Here is a 25,259-nt window from a genome sequence, read left to right on the forward strand (position 1 = left end):
TGGGCAAGCTGGACAGGAGAACTCTCACAGGGGGAGCTGGCAGGAGGGCCTGCTCAATGGGGTCGCACTGTAACCTCCGGTAAGTATGTCCTGGAGGTAAGGCAGGCACTGGGTGGTGGTACTAGAGAAATGGGAGGAGGAGGGAAGCTGTGGGAAAAGAGAACAAAATGAGCCAAAAGAGGAAAATTAAAGTGGAAAATGAATGTCAGAAACGAGAAGAGGAAAAATGAAGGTCACAAAACAGCAGAAAGAGATAACATAATGAGCAGAAAGAGCAGAAAGTGGAAAAATAAAGGTCAGAAACAAGCAGAAAGAGGCAAAATAAAGGTCAGTCACAAGCAGAAATAAGAAAGAGGCAAAATAACGGGCAGAACAAGCAGGGAGAAGCAAAAATAGATGGCAGAATAAGGCAGAAAACGAACAGAAAGCAAGCAGCAAAGAAGGTGGAAATTGATCAAAGGTGGCACTAACATAAAGCACGAGAGGGTAGCGGACCGGAGAACTGTCACAGCCAGAGCTGGCACAAGGACCTGCTCAATGGGGTTGCACTGTGGCCCCCATTAAGTAGGTCCTGGGGGAGGGCAGGCACCTGGTGGTGTGACGACTAAAACGGCAGGAGGAGGAAAATGGCAGGAAGAGGGAAGAAATGAGCAGAAAGAGGAAAAATAAGTCAGAAACGAGCAGAAAGAGGAAAAATAAACCCAAGAAACGAGCAGGAATTGGCAACGATAATGGGCAGAAACGAGCAGAAAGATGCAAAATAAAGGTAAGAAATTAGCAGTTAGAGGAAAAATGAAGGTCAAAAAGAGAAAAATAAAGGTCAGAAACGAGCAGAACGAGGAAAAATAATGGACAGAATCTAGCAAAAAGAGGAAAAATAAAGGCCAAAAATGAACAGTAGGAGACAAATTAAAGGTCAGAAACAAGCAGAAAGAGGCAAAATAACAGACAGAATGAGCAGAGAAAGGCAAAGATAGATGACAGACGTGGTCAGAAACAGGCAGGAAAATTAGCAGAAAGCAGGCAGAAAAGATGGCAGAAAACTAGCAGAAACGAGCAGAGGAGGCACGACATAAGGTAGCAGAGGCTAGCGAACTGCAGGTAAGTTGGACAGGAGAACTGTCACAGGGAGAGCTAGCATGAGGACATGTTCAATGCGGTTGCACTACAGCCCCCAGTAAGTAGGTCCCAGGGGGAGGACGGGGCACTAGGTGGCACGAGGAGAGAAACAGTGGAAGGAAGGAAACAGTAGGAAGTGGGAAAAATTTAGCAGAAAGAGGAAAAATAAAGGTCATAAACAAGCAGAAAAGGGAAAAATAAAGATTAGTTATTAGCAGAAAAAGGAAATCCAACAGGCAGAAATGAGAACAAAGAGTAAAAATAAGGTCAGAAGCAAGCAGAAAGAGGCAAAAAAGATCGGAAAAGAGCAGAAAGAGGACAAATAATGGTCAGAAATGAGCAGAAAGAGGCAAAATAATGGGCTAATCGAGCAGAGAGAGGCAAAGACAGAGGGCAGAAGTGGGCAAAAAAAGGCTAAAAGACAAGCAGAAAGCAATCAGGAGGCAGAAAATTAGTAGAGGAGGTATCAACCAAAGTGAGCAGAGGGTAGCCGATTGTGGGCAAGCTGGACAGGAGAACTCTCACAGGGGGAGCTGGCAGGAGGGCCTGCTCAATGGGGTCGCACTGTAACCTCCGGTAAGTATGTCCTGGAGGTAAGGCAGGCGCTGGGTGGTGGTAGGAGAGAAATGGGAGGAGGAGGGAAGCTGTGGGAAAAGAGAACAAAATGAGCCGAAAGAGGAAAATTAAAGTGGAAAATGAATGTCAGAAACGAGAAGAGGAAAAATGAAGGTCAGAAAACAGCAGAAAGAGAAAACATAATGAGCAGAAAGAGCAGAAAGTGGAAAAATAAAGGTCAGAAACAAGCAGAAAGAGGCAAAATAAAGGTCAGTCACAAGCAGAAATAAGAAAGAGGCAAAATAACTGGCAGAACAAGCAGGGAGAAGCAAAAATAGATGGCAGAATAAGGCAGAAAACAAACAGAAAGCAAGCAGAAAAGAAGGCAGAAATTGATCAGAGGTGGCACTAACATAAAGCACGAGAGGGTAGCGGACCGGAGAACTGTCACAGCCAGAGCTGGCACAAGGACCTGCTCAATGGGGTTGCACTGTGGCCCCCATTAAGTAGGTCCTGGGGGAGGGCAGGCACCTGGTGGTGTGACGACTAAAACGGCAGGAGGAGGAAAATGGCAGGAAGAGGGAAGAAATGAGCAGAAAGAGGAAAAATAAGTCAGAAACGAGCAGAAAGAGGAAAAATAAACCCAAGAAACAAGCAGGAATCGGCAACGATAATGGGCAGAAACGAGCAGAAAGATGCAAAATAAAGGTAAGAATTTAGCAGATAGAGGAAAAATGAAGGTCAAAAAGAGAAAAATAAAGGTCAGAAACGAGCAGGACAAGGAAAAATAATGGACAGAAACTAGCAAAAAGAGGAAAAATAAAGGCCAAAAACGAACAGTAGGAGACAAATTAAAGGACAGAAACAAGCAGAAAGAGGCAAAATAACAGACAGAATGAGCAGAGAAAGGCAAAGATAGATGACAGACGTGGTCAGAAACAGGCAGGAAAATTAGCAGAAAGCAGGCAGAAAAGATGGCAGAAAACTAGCAGAAACGAGCAGAGGAGGCACGTCATAAGGTAGCAGAGGCTAGCGAACTGCAGGTAAGTTGGACAGGAGAACTGTCACAGGGAGAGCTAGCATGAGGACCTGTTCAATGCGGTTGCACTACAGCCCCCAGTAAGTAGGTCCCAGGGGAAGGACGGGGCACTAGGTGGCACGAGGAGAGAAACAGTGGAAGGAAGGAAACAGTTGGAAGTGGGAAAAATTTAGCAGAAAGAGGAAAAATAAAGGTCAGAAACAAGCAGAATTAAGAAAAATTAAGATCATAAACGAGCAGAATAAGCCAAAATAACAAGCAGAATGAGCAGAAAGAGAGGCAAAATAGAGGGCAGTAGTGGGCAGAAAAACGGGCAGAAAGATAGCAGAAAAGAAGGCAGAAAATGAGCATTGGAGGCACAAACCTAAGTCAGCTGAGTGTAGTGTACTGCGGGCAAGCTGGACAGGAGAACTGTTGCAGGGGGAGCTGGCATGAGGAATAATTAGAGATTTCCTCCAGGCAGGCATTGGATGTTTGTTGCGCAGCACCCATGTTTAATGTGGCCACTCAGCAAATTATTTTTTTTGAAAACATACTCCCAAAGCAGGAGTTTGCTACTGAAGAACAAGAAAAATGTCCTGGAAATGCTGGGAACTTTTCCCCCAGCATGTTGGGGGTCATTTCTTAGCGTTCCTGTCCTGGATCATCCGCTTTCCCTGATGGTCCCCAAAAGTACATTGAAATGTTTTCCCAAAATAGAGAGGATGGTCTGAGGTTCTTTGAGCTGACACTAATATCTAATGAGCGATCTATCAAAGGTTGCCAGAGGGTAAGTCATCATAGACTTCACCGACAGAAACATGGTGATTCCCCTGCTGCTAAATAGATCGGTGATGAATCAGATATCCACCACAATTTTGACAGAAAGTGTTACGACTGTAATTCGGTGGTCAAACATTTGCATATTACCACCAGCTTGAAGTTGGTGGTAACTTATTCACAAACAGAAAGGGGTCCCAAGGGACCCCTTCCCCTTTGTGAATGCATGTGAAAACGTTTTTTAAGTGCAGCCAGAGGCCCACAGGCCACTGCCTACTCCTAAAAAATAACAAGAAAACCTTTAATTCTTGTTTTTGAAAAACATCCTGTTTTCCTTTAAGGAAAACAGGCGACATGTGAAAAATAAAACTTTGCTTTATTTAAAAGCAAACACAGACATTGCGACCAGCTGTCCCCAGCAGGCCACCATCCCTGTATTTTTAGTGATTGATTCCCAATGGGTTGCAAATTGCCACCAACCTCATGAATATTAATGAGGTCGGTCAGTTGCAACCACATTAGGAGTTGCTAAATGTGTTAAAAACACATTAGTATATAGGTGTTTGCGGTTGCCTAATAGCAAATTGCAAAGATTCACTTTTAGGTAATCACAAATTGAAACCTATGTACATGTGGCTCTAAGTGGTATACACTTTCCAGAGGTTTATTGTAGTTTACTAAAAACAGAACATGAAGTGCTAACATTTTCTGTTGCATGACACTAAAGAATTCATACTGACTAAACAAACTAAAAATTATGTAAAAACCCGGATAGAGAGAGCATGAACAAATGAAATCAAATATTAAATGAACTATCATTTTTTTTTTAAAGAAAGAGATTTGGGGCCATATGTACAAAGCATTTTTCCAGTAGCAAGCGGCCCTATTTACAGAATCGGGCCGTTTGCAACCAGGAAAAAGCTTTTTCACATATGCAAAATGTGATTCAGGAAATTGTCACCAAATTGCATTATGCATTTGCAATTCAGTATTTAGAAGGATGTTTATGGTGTCCATTCCAAATACTGTATCAGTATGTATTAGTGTTTTGCGACCGAATTCTGGTGGCAAAACTGTAATACTTTACCACCAGATTAAAACTGGTGGTAACCAATTAACAAAGAGGAAGGGATCCACAAGGGACCACTTCCCTTTGAGATTGTAAATAATATATTTTTTTAGGAGCAGGCAGTGGTTCCACAGACCACTGCCTACTGTTAAAAAATTAAACTTCAAGGTTTCATTTTTTTAAACGTATCCTGTTTTTCTTTATTAAAAAAAAAAATCTCAGACATGGTGGTCTTCTGACCTCAGCAGACCTCCATCTCTGTGATGGCTGCGATTCCTAATGGGTCGCAAACTGAGACCTACCTCATTAATATTCATGAGGTAGGTTGATTTGCGACTTATAAGAAATCTCTAAATGAAACTCAATGGGTTTCATACATTAAGAAATCGGTATTCCTAATGTTTCTACATCTGGCTCTTGGTTACTTAACCATGGGGGATATTTCCATGTCCCTGCATAGTTATCTGAAAACAAACACTATTGAATAAAGCACATTGATAAGACTGCTTATTCAGGCATGTATGAGCCTGATGATACTCATTAAAAATAAGCCATTTTGCAAATATTACATCAAATGTGGTGTCCAAATAAACTAAACATTTATAAAATATCCTCAGAGTGCAGGTGTCAGTGTGCTCAACTGCTAGAGTAATGCATTATGCATGTTTGTTTGAAATGGCATAGGGGAATGAACATACCCAAGCTTAATAATCAGTTATAAAGCAAATAAAATTCCCATGTCACAAATTTGTATAACTCCGCTACACTAATACACTCATCCAGCCCACTATAACTTACTGAAGAACAGAAAAAATAGTGGACCTGTATACATTCCAGTAATGAACTAAGTACAAATTCCATCGAAAGAATAATTTACAAACCAACAAACACCAATAGTAACACTAGCAATTATACAGGAGTCCCTGATCCCAGTCTGTGCCAATGCTGTGCAAGGTGTAACAGTTGGTAAGCCAGGGGTAGCAGCTGCTATCCCAACATACTACTATTTTAAATGTAAGATTGTTCAGCCAAAAATATGTTACATAATTACATGCATCATAGCGTAAATAGTCATAAATATAAACATACACCTATACAATCATAAAACAAGACAAAATCTTTTTTTATGACAGTAGAAAGTGGCCTAACCTGATTGTCATATCCATACAACAAATGTTTACTAGCAGTGTCAAAGCGGTTGACCAGGGTAAAGCACCACAGTTAACATATATAGGTTTTAAAATGTGTCCATAAAAGGATTAAAACAAAAAGCAGTCCATCACAATATTTTAAAATATGCATTTATAATCTGAAGTGCATAACATTTCCTCCTCCTCTTATCTTCACTTCAGGTCCCTCCTTAAAACCCACCTGTTTCTCGGTATCTATTCATAAATCTCTTTCTCCTTGCTTTTGCTTCTGCCTCTCGTTGATTTAAGTGAATAGCGCCAAGAAACCGTCCGGTGTATGTCGCGCTTTATAAATAATTTTTACATTACATTACATTACATTTCCCTTCAATTACATAATCCATGCTACTACACTTGAGACCAAAAAACAGTGGAATCAGACTGTTTGCTTTGTCAGCCCTAGGCAGCTTTCCCCAAATATGTTTGCCTTACTCCACGAAAATGTTATGATCTTGTTTTTGTTGGCCTTGGGTCTATGCACTTTACCACTGTAAACCAGTCCTAAAGTGCATGTGCTCACTCCATAAAACATGGTGTCATTACCTTGTCCCCAATTGGCGTATTTAATTTACTTATAAGTCCCTAGTAGTGTGGTACTACATGAACCAAGAGCCTGTAAATTAAATACTACTTGTGGGCCTGCAGCACTTGTTGTGCTACCCACTTAAGTAGCCTTGCAAACAAGTCTCAGACCCGTCTTTAGAGCCTGTGTGTACAGCTTTCAGCTGCCATCTTGACCTGGCAAAACAAACCTTTTGCCAGGCTCAACACTACCTTTCTAATACCTATAAGTCACTTCTACTGTAGGCCCTAAACAGCCACAGTGCAGGGTGCAATGTATTTAAAGAGTAGGACATATATTTTCGAAGTCTTACATGTCTTGATAGTGAAAAAGCCTTAAATTCGTTTTTCACTACTGCGAGACCTATGTCCCCTGTAGGATAATATTGGAGTTAACTTATTACATAGGTCAACTATTAATGTTTGGTGTCTTTGGATTTGTAAGGAAACATTTTCTTTTATGGTAAAGTCGGGTTTTGAATTACAATTTTGAAAATGCCACTTTTAGAAAGTTGCAAACATAAGGAGATTATGGACGGAGCGCTGAAACTTTTCAGACACTCACCCACAGTCACAGATCTGGGTTGAATCGATCATCGTTCGTTATCTCACTTCGCCACCTCAGGTCAGACACAGCTATATGCAAATCAGTCTTGACCCTGTGCCTCATGGGAACAGTCCAGCCTGAACTGCAAAGCCATGTCTTCACATTATTGCTGCTATAAGTGTTAAAAAATACTTTACTCCTTGCCTATAAGTTAAGCCTGATTGCTCTGTGCCAAGCTACCAGAGAGTTGAGCACATGTTATTTTAGGGTTTGCTTGTTACTTCACCCTGACAAGAATTATGGTTACTACTTGAGAATGTTTCCATTCCCCGCAACCAGTAACCCAATTTCTTACACAGACCTACTTGAATTTCAATACCTTAGCCTTCATTCGCTGGTTAGGCGGAAGAGTTCATCCCCACCCTGCAAAGTTCATGTTGAAGGTCTGCAGGGCTAATCCCTCTAGCTACAGCTGAGTAGGAAATTGAACTCATCCCTGAAGCCCTACATAGGAAGCATGCAAATATATATGTAGGTTTACTCTTTTTAAAGCTGATATAGCTCATTTTCAAATTTGTTTGTAACTATTTTGTTACTTCTTCCAGAACAGTTCAGAGACTTTAGTATGAGCCCTGGAAGACAGAAAATTTGCAAATCTTAAAATAAACTGGATCCCACAATAACAGACAAGTGCACATCTTACTGCCTGTGTCATAATACTAGGTGAGATATTCAGTATTTGTTTCCAGGCAAGGTTCTAAATAATTCCCAGAACACTCTATGGTTGCAGAATAACATATCTGCATAATAAAAAACACAGTGGATGAATTTTGCCTGGAAAAACAATAAAAGTGGGAACTTTGATAAACCACCATATTCATCACTAAACCTATATAACCCTACCCTAGCCACCATGACCTGAGCCGCTAGTTGTTGTAAATGTTTGGTTTAATTTAAAGAACTGACAATGATAAAACAAAATACTTGTATGCTTCTTCTATCGCCAAAATATTGTCTGCAAACTTGCAAGAATATTTCTTAAGTTCATATTAAAAACCAAAATCAATATTATCCGTAGATTGGTTATCAATTCAGTAATTTTATAGGACCATCAATTTCCTTTGTAGCCCAATAGGGGTGTAGGTCATTAAATTCAGGTCATTTGGGAGACAATGACTCACTCTTTATCACTTTAGATTGATGATCACCAAAATATAGGCCACACAGGAAGGATGCCATAAAAACAGCCCTTTTCAGGTCATCATCAACTGGTATTCTGTGAGACAGGTGGCTAAATTAACATCCAACTGAGTCCAGTTAGAACAGTGTAAAGCACAATGATCTGAAAGAATGTTCAGATTCATATTCTAAGCAGAAAACATCTTCAAAATATGTTGCCTATCCACCAAATCATAATCATATAAAACAAGAACTTAAACTCCAAATGTATTCCATTGATGACAGCAGTGGTGTATAGTTTAAATCCCCTATCTAAAACTGCCTTGTTTTAAAGGTATTATATTTTGATCATCAATTAAAGCTTTCACATGTTGTAAAATAACAGAATAGAAACTGTCAGAGATGTTAAGCAGACTAATAAGCTTAAAGTTGAAAGGACTGCTAGCATTTCCTTTTTTATTGATGGAAGTAGCCATAGCCTCGTTTCAAATGAGGGGGAACTGCCCAGTTTCACCCACTCAGTGAAAAAAAGGTAACCTTTGTTTGGCCTGCTATTTCACAGCAGATTTTAAGATAATGACTGCTAAGTCAGCTGTGCTTAGAATCACTTAGAATAACTAGTCGGTTCTCCTACAGAACCACACCAATTTGTCACATGAACAACTGAGGCCTCTTCTTGGACCCAACAAATCAAACAGACTCTCTAATCTACCCATCTTTACCAACCTCTAGAATTTTCTCTGATAACCAATGTCAATGGCTTCAATCATTAAGGACTAGTTTACCATAACATTTGTATTTTGTTTCCCAAATGAGTGATCTATATTGATTCTGAAACTGTTTTAGTTCCAGATGTAGCACTGTATCTCGCCCTTCTGTTATCCTGGAATATATATATTTTTTTGCTTACTCTTAAATAGCTGACACAGTTTGGCAATCCTTCTAGGGTGTTCGTTAAGAGCGAAAGACTTCTTATCAGATGAGCCAAATACCTCATTAAATGGTACTTCTTTGAATGAAACAATATTATTTATCATTTGATTGCACCCATTAAGATTATCCTCAGTTGGTGAAAAATCATCCACCAAAAGGAAAGAATCTTGAGGCAACTGCCATAATTGAGTTTCATCGAATTGAGGAATCAACAGCTGTGAGTTCTCAAATGAGATCGAGAGAACCAAACTGTCCATAGATGCAGACTCAGATTGAAATAACATAAGCAACCAGTGATCACTTCCTTTATTTTGGACTATTTTAAAATGTTATGTAAGTGAAGAATTTAAAATCGGTATAAAAACATAACCTATTGGGAGATTTGATTGCTGACCCAGAATGTCTGTCCAGCAGGTGCATATAAAGAACATCAACCATTCAAACAGACCAGCTCAGGAGAGACCAATACATTACAAATTACAGAAAACCATGTAAAGCTAGTGCATAGAGGATACTGAGATAAATGACCATTACATGATTGCATTAAATGATTCATTGACGAGTCAACCTCAGGTGGAGCTCATTTTACATTGAAATCCACTTCTGTAATAATTAAGATAGAAACTTGAGGGAAAATATGATACATATGCCTTTCAAATATTTTAAATATGTTAGCAGCCAAAGCATTATCCACAAATCCACAATGTTAATACACATTTATCAAAATTAAGACAAAAGAACAATCCTTTAGTGAATTCATATGAACCATTCAAGCAAGGATCAAAGACGATTCTTTCGATGATTGTTGCTCCCATTTGATGCCTTATAGTGACATGCAGCATATCAGAAAACAACTAAATAAAGAAATGGCCTGGCTTTAAGGATTTTATTAGCTAGGTAGGATACATTTGTATGTGCCTATTTGACCTTGACACCCCCTTTTCCTCTGAGGGATCTGCCTGGTACTATAAAGTAATCCAAAATATATTTATAATGCAATTGCTCTCTTATTGTAACTATCTACACCTGAATGTGGCAGCTCTGTGACAGAGCCCATTTACATCTCTTATAAACCTAACAGTGACTGAAGTTTCAGAAAAATCATGTCACTACTTTATCCGAAACAAGGGTATTTCACGTTTGTTGGTATTTTAGAACTTCTAACACGTGTTAGGCTAAGACTTTCTATTCTAAATATGCATTTTTGTCATTCAAAACATCTACACCACTATTTAAGATGAGTTGATGTGCTCGCCTCAAGAACTATTGAAGTGGAGGAGGTCATGGGAAAGCTAGGAGAATCTGCAGGTGCTATTCACATGCACATGGCAAACCTTCTAAATAAAATAACCTCCTCGACACTCACCCCCCATAATGCCTCAATTGTACCTCTGCAGGACCACTTAAGTATGCATCGCCCACATCAACCTATAGAGATTGATGGGGTGCAGAGAGTCACTGGTCTTATTGCTGACCGCATAGCCAGACGCCTTCCGCCACCCCTTGTCACTCAGCTAGTGCCCCAGGAGGTTGAGCCTTGTGCTCTTAATGGGAGGAACCCCCTACACATACCCAGTCAGCATAGACATCGAGGGCATGAAGGGTGGAAAATTTCAAATTCAGCCGAGGTCCCATTGGGGGACTCCCCCTGTGAGGCCATTATTAAAGTTCCTCCGACATCCACCCCATATGTCTTGGTAATGGCTAACGTTCCCCTCTTAAGGGTAAGGAATCCGAAAGTTACCAGCAGCTTAACAACAAAGTAACATAAAGGCTGTCTGGCAGAGTAAACACTGATCAATCTCTTTATGAAGAGAATATCATGGTAAGAAGTGCGGCTTGGATAGGGCATTCTGATAAATTGTGTGCCAGGGACTGTACAGTTAGAAACTTTTGTAATTATTGGACAGTGGGTTCCATCCTTAACAGAGTTATCTTAGGCACTGTCTCGAGAAGTAAAATCACCCTACTCCCCCTGGGATTTTTCCATAAACCCACAACAATGGGGTGTTCGAGATGAGGGGGTAACCATGGGTAGGTGGGGGCCATGGTCTATTATGCCATGATGGGCTGGTCTCTATTCTACCCCATAGCAATTGCTTTAAACCATTAAGTGGGCTAAACGCTCAAGACTGACTGGACCCTGGAGTAAGTAACTCTGTCATTTCTAAATATGTGAGACCTCCAATGCGCTTAAAATGATAACTTGGAATATTGCCGGTTTCCTTGGGAAACTAGATGATGAAGAGTGGATTAAGATGTTAAGCACCTTTGATTATATTAGTTCACAGGAGAAGTGGGATACAGATGGGGTTACGCATTTAGATGGTTATGCTTTGTTTTCCTCCAATGTCACCCCTTCCATCCATAGCAGTGTCAAAGGGGGTTAGTGATGCTTATTACTCTGAGCATAAACTGCAAACCGTAGAATCGTAGATTATTGTTACCTACTCGTCCTACATCCTTGGTGTTCTCCTGACTTTTGGCAAATACCGGTTCTGGTTGTGAATGTTTAAAATTCACCCTCTACTATGGAGGTGTATGATGTTGTCAGGGTGCTTAGAAAGTTGGCAAGTGATTTTATTTATCGTACTTCTGGTATTACGGTGTTTATGTTGATGAGTGATTTCAATTTGCACCCCAGCATGGATTGTTACTTCAATAGGGGCATTGATGTGGTTTCTCTCAGCAGTGATCAAGCACACCAAACCGAGAGACATGTTAAATAATCTGATCTCCGATCACAATCTAGGTAATTCATTTAAATAATGGGGAAGTTAATTCCATTGAACTGACATCCTCGTTTAAGGAGGTAGAGGCCAGGTGGATTATTGGTCTTATTTTGTTTCGGCATGCCTATTTTCCTCTCTAGTAAACTTCCATGAGGTTTGGGACACACATAGTGACCATAATCCCCTTTTGGCTACTTTTTGATGGTGGCAAGCATCTGTGGATACTAGATGTTTATACAAGAAATCAACTAGTCGAAAAGATCTGGGCCAAAGGTTCAAATGGAACAAGGCCATACCAGTTGATTGTAATTGTAATATGCTATCTTCTTGTCAAGCTGCATTTCTTATTTACTTAAATGATGCATTTTGATAGCTTTTTCCAACATCTGTTGGTGCATTAAGTCCACTCTCACTATATCAGAGGTTGTGCCATCCTCTCCCCCTAACAAGTAGTTCAACAAAAAGTGCTCACTGGCCCAAAGAGAGATGTTGAAGACAAAAGTAGCCCTGCAATCAAGATGAGTTGAGGAAGGCCTGGACTACATATCAAGCAATACAAAATGAACAGAAGAGTAATTTAAAAACAGAGATGCGGAACAACCTTATGGTGCCATGTGCTTCCCGAGACATGGCAGCCTTCTTGAGGGTAGTAAACCTCCCATTGTTACATCCAGAGCAGTTGTCAGACCAGGGATTATCCATCCCTTCTCAGGCTTGGGTGAATCATTGTGGGGCCATATATGATATTGAGGACAGTGAACACTTCTTATCCTGTGCCCAGTCAGAATTGAGGATTGTTTTCGGATGGGAGAAAATCATAATGGCTATTTTGTCCTTACCTACAGGCAAGGCTCCCAGAACAGATGGGGTTCCTGGGGACCTGTTTAAGTCCCTAGTCAATCTGTGGGCACCCTACTGAACAACATATTAATGCAGCCGTTTGCGGTACATTACCGCCTGGCCGGCATCATTCATTGATTGTGCCCGTATTTAAAAATGCTAAAGACAAACAATTGATGGATGGAATGCAGAACAAATCGAAACATTTACCCTCTAGTAAATCCATCATTCTTTTGCTCAACATGCCACCCCAGTTTACACCTGTCCATATGCAAATCAGTCTTGACCCCTTGCCTCATTGGAATAGTCCAGCCTGAACTGCCAAGCCAGGTCGTCCCTGGACTATATTTAAAAAGGGGCACAGAAGAGATCCAACCTGTTACCAGCCCATTTCACTGGTGGACTCCGATGTTAAAATTGTAGGTTGGGTACTCCTAGATGGTCTCACCACTTGGGCAAGAGATCAGAATGTTTAATTAGATATCCAATATGGGGCACTGTTGAGCAAAATCTAAAATTATATTTGATAATCACTAAGTATATAAGGGCATTTTGCCTAACCTTCATACACCTTAGCTCAGCCTTTGAATCAGTTAACAGAGTCCTTGGGAGTTGAACCTGCTCTTGGTGCCTTTCTGTGGGATTTTCAAAATGGCCTTACTGCCACAGTGAGGTATGATCCTAATGAGGAATACACTCTGCACTTTAGTTTGAAGAGAGGGGTTCACCAGGGTTGTACCCTTGCCCCCTTTCTTTTTCTTCTTTATATTAATCGATGGAATATGATTTAACTGAGCACAGTCTGAATGCCCCATCCTCTTACATGCAGAAAAAGTTGTCCTAGTCGCACCCACAGCTAGGGATTTGCTGCAACTTATAAACCTTTTATTTACGTTTTATGGATGGTCTCAATCTTACAACTAACTGCAACAAATCTCATGTCATTGTGGGGAGCCTTAAAAATTTCACGTATTTGGTTATCTTACTTGACTCCAATCTTAACTGTCAGCCACTGCTTGGTGAAAATATGATTTTTAAAAGGGCCATCTACAGCACTGGAGATTTTTCAAGACGGTTGAGGCATAAACCAATCAAACCTATGTTAGATGTTTATAAAGGTAAATGTATCCCCTTGTCAAGCTATGGATGTGACAATTGGGGATTTATGTCCATTGCAGATCCTGGTGATAGAAAATATATTCCTGAGAGATCTCTTAAATGTTCCTCATGGTATACCCACCAAGATGTGACATGAGGAGCTGAGGATGGGCTACATATCAGATTTTATACTCATTTGCCCCCTTTTATTATGGCTGTCTGACTGACTAATCACAAAATAAACCTTAATAAATCTATTGTACTGGACTGTGTGGGTCTGGATAACATGTCACGTATTCCTTGGTTGCGATACGTTCAAAGTGACTTGAAAGATCATGGCAGACCAGAATTCTTTTGTGATCCTACCTGCATCGTGAAAAAGGACATAGCTCGGCTGGAGCAGGACTTTTATTGTAGAGTGGCAGCAGAGAGAGAAGCCCTTGCTCTTACCAAGCACTCAATGTGCAAGTTTATTCTGGTTAAATCTGTGAGTGGGATTGAACCTTACCTGAGCCAGAACATTTCTTTCATCATCTCAGGCTACTGACCCCTTTTAAGTTACATTTGGTTCATTGCTTGATATTTACAAAGGGGGGGGGGGTGGATAAAAGATTTTGAGTTGCAAGCTTGTGCTTGCAACAATATCTCTATTCTGGACACCCTGCATATTGTTATTATCTGCCCAAGATTCAGTTACTTGCTTTATAAACATATAGGATCCCTTCTCTTAACTATGAATTTTAGACAGGTGAGACCTGCGCTTGTGTTCTTTTAACTTTTACCAATAACCAAGGTGTGATGTTTTTGGTACAATTTTTATTAGGAACATTGTACATGAGGTAAACAGGTTCATTGTGATTACATGCTGTCTCCTTTCTGTGGCTGTAATGTTATCACATGTTTGCTGAGTTTGTCTACTTGAATGAATATGCTCTGCATATGCACTTTAAATATGTGTTCTGGTTGTTGTTTTACTAACATGGCTATTTGGGTTCTGTTTTATAAATTGTTTTTAGTATCTGTCAAATTGAATGTCACTTTTATGGCTTCATTCTATTGGTTTTCTAGTTGACATCTTTTTATTATGTGTATTCAGATTGTGTTTTATGAATGTTTACCCTTGCCTGTACTTTTAAGATTTTCATGGGGAAAATAAAATAAAGTTTCTACTACTACCACTACTGGGCATTCAAGTTATACCTGTAGTAAGGATGTGTATTCACCTTAATAAAGCTGCATATCACTTACAAACATTATACTAGGTGCAGTTGTGATTTACTCTATCAGTGCTCTCTAGACTACCTACTCATGTTGCATTGTATAAAGGAATCTAAACACCGTTTCTACAACCTGTAACATTTTAATGTTCCTCAAACTGCCTTGTTGTACCTACAAGATACCTAAATGTGATGATTATAGTAGGATTACCTTTATAACATTTAACAGGTTTCAAACTAATCTGGTGTTACAAGTCTGATTTAGCTGATGTTATCTATTGCAAGATGTTGCCCGCTCAAGCATAATGTGATCCACAGAATATTCGTGGCTTATTCTTTTGTGCTCATATCAAACATTGGAGTCCACAATGGATGTGATTGTGGTAATTACTATCATATTACAGGCATTTTGTCCATGATTTTGTTCACCCTTAGAATGGTTTGTAAATATAGTGGGTATCTCTGACATAGTATTACCATCCCGGCCATAACTATCGAACTCCATGTCAACATGTCATATTATTGATTTCTCTGGTATCTGATGAAAATACAGGGTGAAGAAAGGCAGAAACTGTCTTTCCATGATGATAGTGCAGTTCATACAGGTAATAACAAACATTTTGCGAGTACTAAAATATATATGTTAAAGAGGCAAAACTGATTTTTCATTACAGAACAATGTAGTTTGTGAAAATCTAATTTTTTTCTTAGATGGTTTCAATTTGCTATCCGAAATGAAGCATTTGCAGTTGATAGAAAGTAGTGTTTAAAGTCACATGCTAAAATGCTAATGTTTGGCAACAACATGATTACATTATATTTAGAGCTGATATCTGTGTGGCAACTCATGCTGATTTCAGGAGCTGCATTACAGATGATAGGTCCTTGGTACAAAGTTTCACCTATTGCAATGGCTGTTATTTCTTGAACTGCATGGCAACATTTCATTATACATAATAATTTAGAGAAGATTACCACAATTGCTCCCTGAAACCAATTTGCTTCTGCTGTCAGAGCCTATTAAGGCTCAGTAGCACCTCAGTATTTGAAACTGTATCATCTCTCTATCTCTGATGGGTTGTATGATAATACTTCAAGGTACCACTACAGTGACGCCGTTAACACAAAACATCAACATTATTTTCGATAAGTTCCAAATGTAGTTTACAACTACCTTGATCCCCACTATCTCAACCCTAAAATTGCATTGACCTTTTTAAAATAAAAGTAAATTAATGGCTTTATATTTATTATATATTTAATTAACATAATACTAAGCATAATTGTAATACTGGCCCTTAATACAATTAAATGTAATTATTAACCATAACAAAACTGGCACACCCACCCTCACACAAACACTAAATTTGAATGAAATAAATGTAATATTTATCTGTAAAATAACATTTTATAAATATATTAATTTGTTCATGAATTGAAATATGGGACAAACACATCCTAACCATAATAACAGTTAGAGAACTAACCTTTTACTGATTTCTAATGGTTCTATACATTTAAATTAAAGCAATAACCATTTAAAATAATTAAGTTAAAGTATTTTATTTTAAAATGAGGTAAGTAAACCCCCAACCATAACCTAATTTTCAATTATATGAAATAACATTAAATAGATAGCACTAACCGAAAGCTAATACAGACCCCAATGCTTGAGATTCTACTAACCTTCACTGTTGCTTAATTTTAATTAAATACAAGTAAAATAAATGAAAGAATCATCCTTTACTTTAATAAATAATTAAGTGTAATTATATTGGATTACATAATCTAACCTAACGCTTAATTAAATTAAATTAAACTAAAGCAAACACAATTAAATGATATAGGTAAGCAACCGTCTGGTCTTAATTTCTTAAATAAAACAAAAACTAAAATAAACATTGACACTTTTTTTTTTTAATAAAGTACTTTAAAATTGAATTATTGTAGTGCTTATGCTCACTCAAACTTTATGATAGGATTTTAGTAACTGACCCAACACAACTCAGCCTCAGCACAATGCTTCCTACAGCTAAGCAGAACAGCACCTTATGTAAGGACATAACTAATCATATGCATAGCAATACAACCAAGGTATTGCAATTTAGTTTCCTCAAATGCACCCAAAACCTAACTGTTCCATTAGCCCATGGAGTTACAACCAAAGTTGTGACCCATTCAGCTGATTCTACTTTTTCTATAACCCTCATCTTTAGTAATATGTTCTGTACTGGTTTAAATGTGTCTCTTACTATCAAAGGGATGCCCCTAACGTTATGTGTTGTTTGCTTTCAGCATGATATTATGAGAGACTCCTCTATTTTGTTTCTATACCTCCCTTAAACACATTCAGGAATTTATCTTGTAGTGTCCTTCTAATATATTCTGCATCATCCACTATCAATACCTTGTCATGACCATTTGGGTCATGCACAGTATGTACATGACCATTTGGATCATGCACAGTATTCCTGTCACCCTAGTAGGTTCCAAAAACACTCCCAACTCTCAAAGGATTTTCCCATTCCAAAACTTACTTGAAACAATAGAACATGGGGACCCTTGACCAGCAGCAATGTAGACGGGAACAGCACCAATTGTTATATGACACGTTGGTTTACTCCTGCTCATAATATTACCTTCCACATTAAAAAAAAAAAATCACAATTGATGAGATCTATGTTATTGTCACTCCCACATTCAGAAGTACACTCTTTGAATGGCTTTACGAAGGAAGCTCCAGGTTTCTTTTGTTTCAGGCAGGTTTTTATTGAGAGCTGAATGATTGACACTCCCACTGCAATGGCATTTCATAACTAGATCACTTCCTACTTGCTGTAAAATAATGTATGTGTTCTTCTGACATTTACAATCTCCCTATGTGGTGTGAAAATCATTACCAAAGTTTTTAAATTAACCAAATCTTAATTTTTGGAAAAGAAAATAAGAAAGGTACGGGGAAATGACAATGGGTTTAAGTAGGCCACAAATGATTCCTGGACGAAAAGACCGCAAAGCAGGAGCAAATATTATTTCCAGGAGCAAATATGGAATAAAAACGTTTTTATCGTTTATTATGTATCGTTTAATTAAGCAATATTAATTAATTAAATAGAATAATAATTTAAAATTATTGCGTTTATATTAGACTAATGAAATATTGAAATTAATTATGAAAATTGAGTTTTTGTTTTGAGCAAATAACTGAATCTGTTTATTTCTCTTAGAGAAGACTGCACACTTTACAAAGAAAGCCTCAAAGCTCTCATTAGAGTTAATTTTGCTTTAAAATGTAAAAATGTGTTTTATTCTTCATAGATGACTATTCTGTTCTTTCTTGTTGAATGGCTGCTACGTGTTTGGAGTATCAGCAAAACTTCCTATCGTCTGAGGAAGTGTTATGTTTTGTGGATAACTGTGCCAGTGAAATGATACAACATTTGTTAGAATGCGCGTGTGTCGAGGAAGGAGAAGATTATGGTTTCCTTTGCTGAAGGACGATGATGATAGCGTGAATCTAAAAAAAATCTTTTGAAAGAGAAGAGCGACAGAAGTGGTGTGAGTTAACACCCTATGCTTCTAGACCAATGAGGAGAGAGACTTTCCCAGATTTTGGTACATGAATAGGGATGGACTTTTAACTGTATGGTATAAATATTAGTGATAGATTCCATGTTTTGTTTTGTTTAGGTCAGAATGAGACTTCTGTATGAGGCGTTCCTGGAAGCTGTTTCTTTGAGATTCTTTGGCTGATGCTGTCTGGAAGTTGACTCCTTAACTTTGTTCCTCATACTTTTGTGAGGATTGCCCCAGCTTTCCCTTTCGGCCTGAGGGTTAGCACTTCCAGCTATTAGCACGCTGTTCGTATGAAATTCTGTTTTGCATTGATCTTATAAAATGCTCTTTGTCTCTTACACTATCCACTCAACTCAGGCTCCTTGATTGAGATGTTATTCTGAATTACTGATTTTGTGTTCTCCTGTGTGATGGTTCTAATTCAACACTGTATATTTGTCTGACCATTCCATATGCTTTCAAAGAAAATAGATGAAGGCAAAGTAATAGAGAAATTGAGTCTGTTGTTTTTAATTATTGTAAATAATGAGTCATGTATATAGTTGTATATAATGGGGTTTGTGTAAACATTACCTTTGTTCTGGGCCTCATGAGGGGGATATTCATCTAAATGTTTTGCGAAATCCTTGTCAACTCTCCGATATGTCAGAGGACCTGATGGTAATATGGGCCAAAATTCAATCATATGAATAGAGATTTTATAACTGTTTTAGCACGTGGTATACATGTTATACACTCTGCTTTAGTTAGCCAAAACCCCTTTTACTTTGTGCCATGCGCTATCACTGGCAAGCAATTCTGGTCTTGCCTTTATCGAAGGCAAAAAGGCAGTACCGGCCCATGGAGGGAGTGCCGCGGGGTGCTGGGGCAGGGCGGGGGAGGGGCAGGGTGGGGGGTAGTTAACTCGGGCTCACGACCGACTGGAGTAATGTAAGTAAATAAATAAATAAAACAAATTTCATTGAGCGCCCTGAAACACATTTGGCGTTACAGCGCGCGCACTGAAATTCATTTTATTTATGTATTTACTTACATTACTCCGGTCGGCCGTGAGCCGGAGTTTACTACCCCCCACCCAGCCCCTGCCCCACCCCACCACCCCGCGGAACTCCCTCCACGGGCCGCTACTGCCAATAGGGGAACTGTTCATAAAAAGAGTTGATGCATTATGATCAATATCATTTCTATCAATCATTAACATGTCATGCAAACTTGACCAGAGGCATGTGTCCTGTTGGATATAATCTACTTTACAAGTACTCTACCCTCTTACAAATGTATGCCTTGCTTTTTGGTCTGAGTTAGATCACCCATTACAGGTTTGTAAACCATGGGTCAAGGTAAATGATGCTATCTGTAGCAGCAACAGACCACGTGTTTCTTTTTTAAATCTGATTACAAATACGAAGGCCTTCTAACCAAAGCCAATGCAAAGTAATGCTCTTTCCCCTTTCAGGAGTCAAGCAACATCTTCAATGCTAATAATGTAATTTAAGGAATAAGCTTTCCTTTTAGCCCTGCTTTTTGTTTGTTCATCTAAAGAAGGCTTGGAGGCCTGTGGTGAAGTCAAAGTGAGATACAGGAAGGACCATTACACTTGTTGTCAAATTCTGTAGTGATTATGCTCACTTGATGTTCAAGAGAACTTTATTAGTAACAGAACACAGCATGAAGCAGCCTCTCAGCCACACAGCGCTGCCTTCTGCTCTGCCGCATGGCTTCCTGTCGTCCTTTCAAAACATAACATTCTATGTAAATACAATATGATTCCAGAATAGCCCAGTGACGAGTCTAAATACAGACAAATACTGAGGTGGAAAGAACATTGCAACTATGCGCTATTGCACTTAAGTATACTGAAGTGGTAGCACCGTCTGTAGTGGTAATTCAAATATGAGCCCATGATGAAGGGTTTCATTGATGTAGTTGCATCTAAGATATGGGGCTTCGAACTTTTTTGTCAACGACTATGTGTGATTTGTGCCATTTTTTTTTAATTTTTTACAGTTTGCCCGTGCTAGCAGATTCTCTGTCACATATTTCACTAGTAACCTATCCTAAGAGGCAAGATAAGATAATGAAGGATGTCAAATGTAGAACTTAAGATAGATGCTAATTAAACATTTTTAAATGGACAGTATATGTGAAATGTGTTACCAGATGTTTTGAACTGCATGCAACACCAGGAATTTTCACCAGTTCGATTTTAAGGAGATTGTGCTAAAAAGCCCCACATGCAACCACCGGCTCACATTAAGCACTGAGTGAAACCTCCTGGTGTTATTATCGATTGTTTGTAAAGATTGTAATTTTGAAAGCCAACCAAACACTCTAGTATAAACTAGGTAAGATATAACACCGAACTTGGGGGCATATTATCAAGAAACAGCGTTAAAATTATCGCCGCTTTAGCGGCAGAAAACTGCAGCTAAAGCGGCGATAATGGGCTTGATAATATGCCCTTGAGAATTCCCATAGAAGTCCATGTTCTGGTGTCAACATGGGCTTCTATTGGAATTCTCAAGGGCATATTATCAAGCCCATTATCGCCGCTTTAGCAGCAGTTTTCTGCCGCTAAAGCGGCGATAATTTTAACGCCGTGCTTGATAATATGCCCCTTGGTAACAGTGGCAGTGACAGTGTCAATGTTGTGTATGTGAATTCAATTTTTCCAACAAATTGAGGCATAATCCACAGAATCTTCATTCTGCTTTAGTCGAAAAACCAAAATAAGTGTAGAAAAATAAAACCTCACTGGAAAACTTCAAAACCGTACAAAACTTCCTAAACAATGATGAATAAATATTGTGCCTGTTTTGAAAAAGTGATGCATGCAGTGCACGTGACTGAAAATAACGATCTAAGGAGCAACGTCAAGTCAAATGGCATTTGTAATTACAAAAAATATAGCAAGTAAACATAGGAAATATTTAAAGTAATAAATAGACTGTCATAGAGGTGTAGCGACATATGAATGCCATTACATTGGATTCAAGAGCATCTAAAATATTACCAAAGAAAATAATTCTCTTATAAACATTATTAACATTTAACCACGAAAGCAGACTAACATATTGATGTGCAATCACTCTTAGTTGAAGGTTGTGTGAATATCACTAGACAAAACTTTGTAAATTAAAAACCCTAAAGTTGTCGACACGAATTTTATTATCGATTATTGTAAATGGAGGGATATTTAACTGAATCGTTTTATCCAACAAAAACAGGTGCCGTGTAATAGCTTTTTAATCAGCAAGAGCGAGTTTTGAAACACGAAAATATGTAGATAAAATATATCTCAAGCCAGCTGAACAAGTTCTGGGCAGTGGTAAAAACAAATGACAGACCATCTCCCGGAACAGGGACTGACCTTAGATTTCGGAGGCGCCCGGATGTACCATTTGCAGTCCACCGCTTCAGAGGCGGAAGCCTTCCCTTCCTTTACAATCTGGAGGGATTCAATTATTCCTTCCGGTCCTCCCATCTCAAACTCACAAACTGAGCACAAGGGCCAAGAAAAAAAGCAGAGAAGAAAAAAAAGACAACTTGAATAACAACCACAATTTAGTTTGTGCATCAAATATAACCTCAACGGTCAAGTTGTGATTGCTCAGCATACCAACCTGGCAATGGCTTCAGAACTCCGAGGTCCTTGAAATCCGGATCTTTAAAGGGAAGGTGTGGAAAAAGAAAGAAAGACTTTTTAAAATAAACCACAAACAAATACATGAAGAATAATACTTCAGCAAAATGTTTACAAGACTAACGAATTATTTGGGAGAGGGTCTACAAAACATAACATGTTATCTTGCTCTTTTTCCAAATTATTATGAATAGAATATTTGTTAGATGTATCGTTCAGGTTAGCAGATGCATGCAGTCAATTAAAATCCGAGTTGGAAACATTTTGTGCTGAGTTATTGGCAACAGTAAAACGAATAGATTCCCAAAACATTTTGCTCATTTACATGACTCAAAGATTAAGATGTCATGGGACGTTAGCCATTTTTATTGCAGAACAAAAGAAGGGAAACAAAATTAATAGTATTGTCAATTAACTGATCTAAGTAAGAGTCTACAGCGTGTTAAAATCCAGTCCTGTAAATGTATAGATATATGGGGGCTTATTTATGAGCTTTATGACATAGAGCAGCAAGGGGCATATTAACAAGGTGCGGCGATAATATTATCGTCACTTTAGAGCCCGTTTTCGGGCGAAAAGCGGGGTTAATATTATCGCATTATCATTAAGGACACGCTAGCACGTGTATCCTTGCATTAGCGCCCCTTGTCAGCACGCCTCCCATCGCATCGCTAATGAGATGCAAAGGAGGCGTGCCTGACCAGACTCCCTTGGGTAAATATCGCTATCCCAGCTTCCTCATATTAACAACGAGGGTTAGCGATATTTAAAATCACGTTAAGAATGCCTTAACGCAGGAATGTAACATCTGTTAAATTCCTGACTAAGGCATACCTAACATGGGGGGTGGATTGTGTGGCTAAGACCACAGGCCCTTTCACACAGGATATCGCCGTTTTCCATGGAACATCGCTGGAAAACCAGCGATGTTCCATGGAAAACATCGCTATCACTGGAATAATTATCGCCATTGCGCTATGCATTGTTAATACAGCGCTAGCATGGTGATAATTATCTGCGATAGTTGGTGATAAAATTCCTCACGCTAAGAGCAGCCAGCGATAATTATCGCTGCCGCTTGTTGATATGGCCCCAAGTCACCCTGTTGCACTGCATGGCAGGGAAGGGGCAGGAATATGCAGGATTTAATGGAATGCAGTGCATTCCTGTCCTTTCCCATGCACTGGCGCACAATGAGCTACTGAGCGCCAACGCAGTCACCCTTACACCATGCAGGATTGTTTTTGTACAGGAAGGCACACCTTCCTCCATAAAAATATTCCTGGGAGGCATATCCTCTTTCTATGCATGCTGCAGAGAGGAAGAAACGAGGAGAAATAGAAATATTTCTACTCGTTACGCCTCCCCTGAGAAGGTGTAAGATTTTGACACATCCCCAGGTTTACAAGTTCTTGTAAATCTGGGTATGCATCAAATTCCACAAAAGTTGCTTGGGAACACCCAAGCGACTTCCATGCAACGCCTTCACAGGGCAGGTTAACTAAGTGATTTGCACTGCCTTAGGTTATCCCAGATTTTTGAAGCCACTGAGAGCCAAGCAAGGTGGCCTTGCATAGCTTCAAAATCTGACTTACGGTTTGCGTCAATTTTGCACCACATTGCGTGGTGCAAGAGTGACGCAAACCGTGTAACAAATAAGCCCCCTGGAGTGCAAACTGACCATCCACACAATCTAACCATCGCTCTCCTAATGGTTTAATAACAGTATCATTGTTGAAATACCCCTACTGAATATTTGAATTCATCCGCTTCTCAAAGTTAAGGTTGTTCATAACTTCCTGCACTCAGGAGCAAGGATCTGAATAGGGAAACATCCTGCCAATGGTTGGCTGTTTGCAGGTGGGCAATCAAGACTGTTATGAAGACAAAATTATTGTGGATTTTATCAGTGACCCCCAGGTTAATCAATGAGCTATCTGGCAAGATAGGCATGTTCAGGACCCGTGAAACTCTAATAAAGAAGCGTTCCTAATAAGTGTAAAGGAAAGGCTAAAATGACAACATGTGAACCTGATCTGAGTTTTTAAAGTGGCATCAAGTGCATTGACCAGATATGCGGGCTTTGGGATTCCAATGAAGGATTTTAGATAGAGTAATGTAATAATTAGGTATAGAGCAATAATGATGGAGTCTATTTTTGACCATGATGTAAACTAGATATACCCTTGTAAGTGTGTCCAGAAAAAGTTCCTGAATAATTTGTGCCAAGCCATGAATACCATTTCCGGACCAATTCTGTAAAGTAATCTTCGAGAGCACATCTACAAAAGCTGATAAAAAATCAAATTTAAAATGATGGCAGTTGATTTAAAGCAGGGGATCAAAGTCCAGATCGATGTGTAGAATGAATTCTCCGATTTTCAGATATCTGAAAAACTGAAAGTGTGGATCATTAAATCCATATTGACTCTCTAAAAAGATTTTAATAAACGAAGATGAAATAATTGCTGAACGAGATGTAAGTCAGAGTTAAGATAGGGAACTCCTTTGGAAAAAAATAAACCAGGTACTATCAGGTAATTTGACATCAATGAATAACCGTGGAGAGTCGATGTCTTATATTGCTTATAGATGTCTCATCAGATGAAGCAGATATCTGTTAACCTCTTCAGTGCCCCGCCCTTTCCCCGCCCTGTGCCGGGCGTTGAATTAGCGGGCGGGGTTCATGACGAGATAGTCTCGTCATGGGCACAGCGCAACCGCGCTCCATGACGAGACTATCTCGTCATGGGCACTGAAGGGGTTAAACACTTAAATCTAATTTGTTATTGATGTTGTATGGAATTAGCAAATAAAATGTAAAAACAAGTGTTACACAGCCAGGAGAGGAAATTGGGGGAGTGAGAGGGGTCATACTTGGGCTGTGGTGGTACACAAAAAGAAAGAGTACTGAGGAGCTATCCTATATTTTCTGTATTGAATTACTACACCTGGCCTATCAAGGATTCTTCTCCTCAATGTTAAGAGTGTAAATGCTCACTTTAAGGGTACATGTGAATTTGGAATTAAAATGTTGACAGTCAAACGTTGTCCAATTACTAGAGGCCAGAATTCAATCTAAAAAAAACACATCCTTAAACACCTTTGGGTCAAATTTTCTTTTGCTACTTGTGGGAAATTGGGTGCCTGGTTGGGGGGGGCGTGAAACCTACTCCGGCAGCAGCCACAATCATTGTTAGGG

At 39.2% G+C, this 25,259-nt stretch overlaps 1 protein-coding gene across 2 annotated transcripts in view; it reads right to left on the minus strand.

Annotated features, from left to right (window-relative positions):
- Window positions 1–25,259, minus strand: part of NETO1 (neuropilin and tolloid like 1) — a 677,063-nt gene that overhangs the window by 400,241 nt on the left and 251,563 nt on the right. For both annotated transcript variants that reach the window (XM_085605913.1, XM_085605914.1), the window contains exons 5-6: window positions 22,038–22,079; window positions 21,785–21,912 (exon numbers count right to left, since the gene is read on the minus strand). In XM_085605913.1, coding sequence (XP_085462039.1) covers window positions 21,785–21,912; window positions 22,038–22,079 — 170 coding nt within the window. The remainder of the gene's footprint in view (window positions 1–21,784; window positions 21,913–22,037; window positions 22,080–25,259) is intronic.

This window comes from Triturus cristatus, chromosome 5_1 (assembly GCF_964204655.1).
Source record: "Triturus cristatus chromosome 5_1, aTriCri1.1, whole genome shotgun sequence".
Lineage (NCBI taxonomy): Eukaryota > Metazoa > Chordata > Amphibia > Caudata > Salamandridae > Triturus > Triturus cristatus.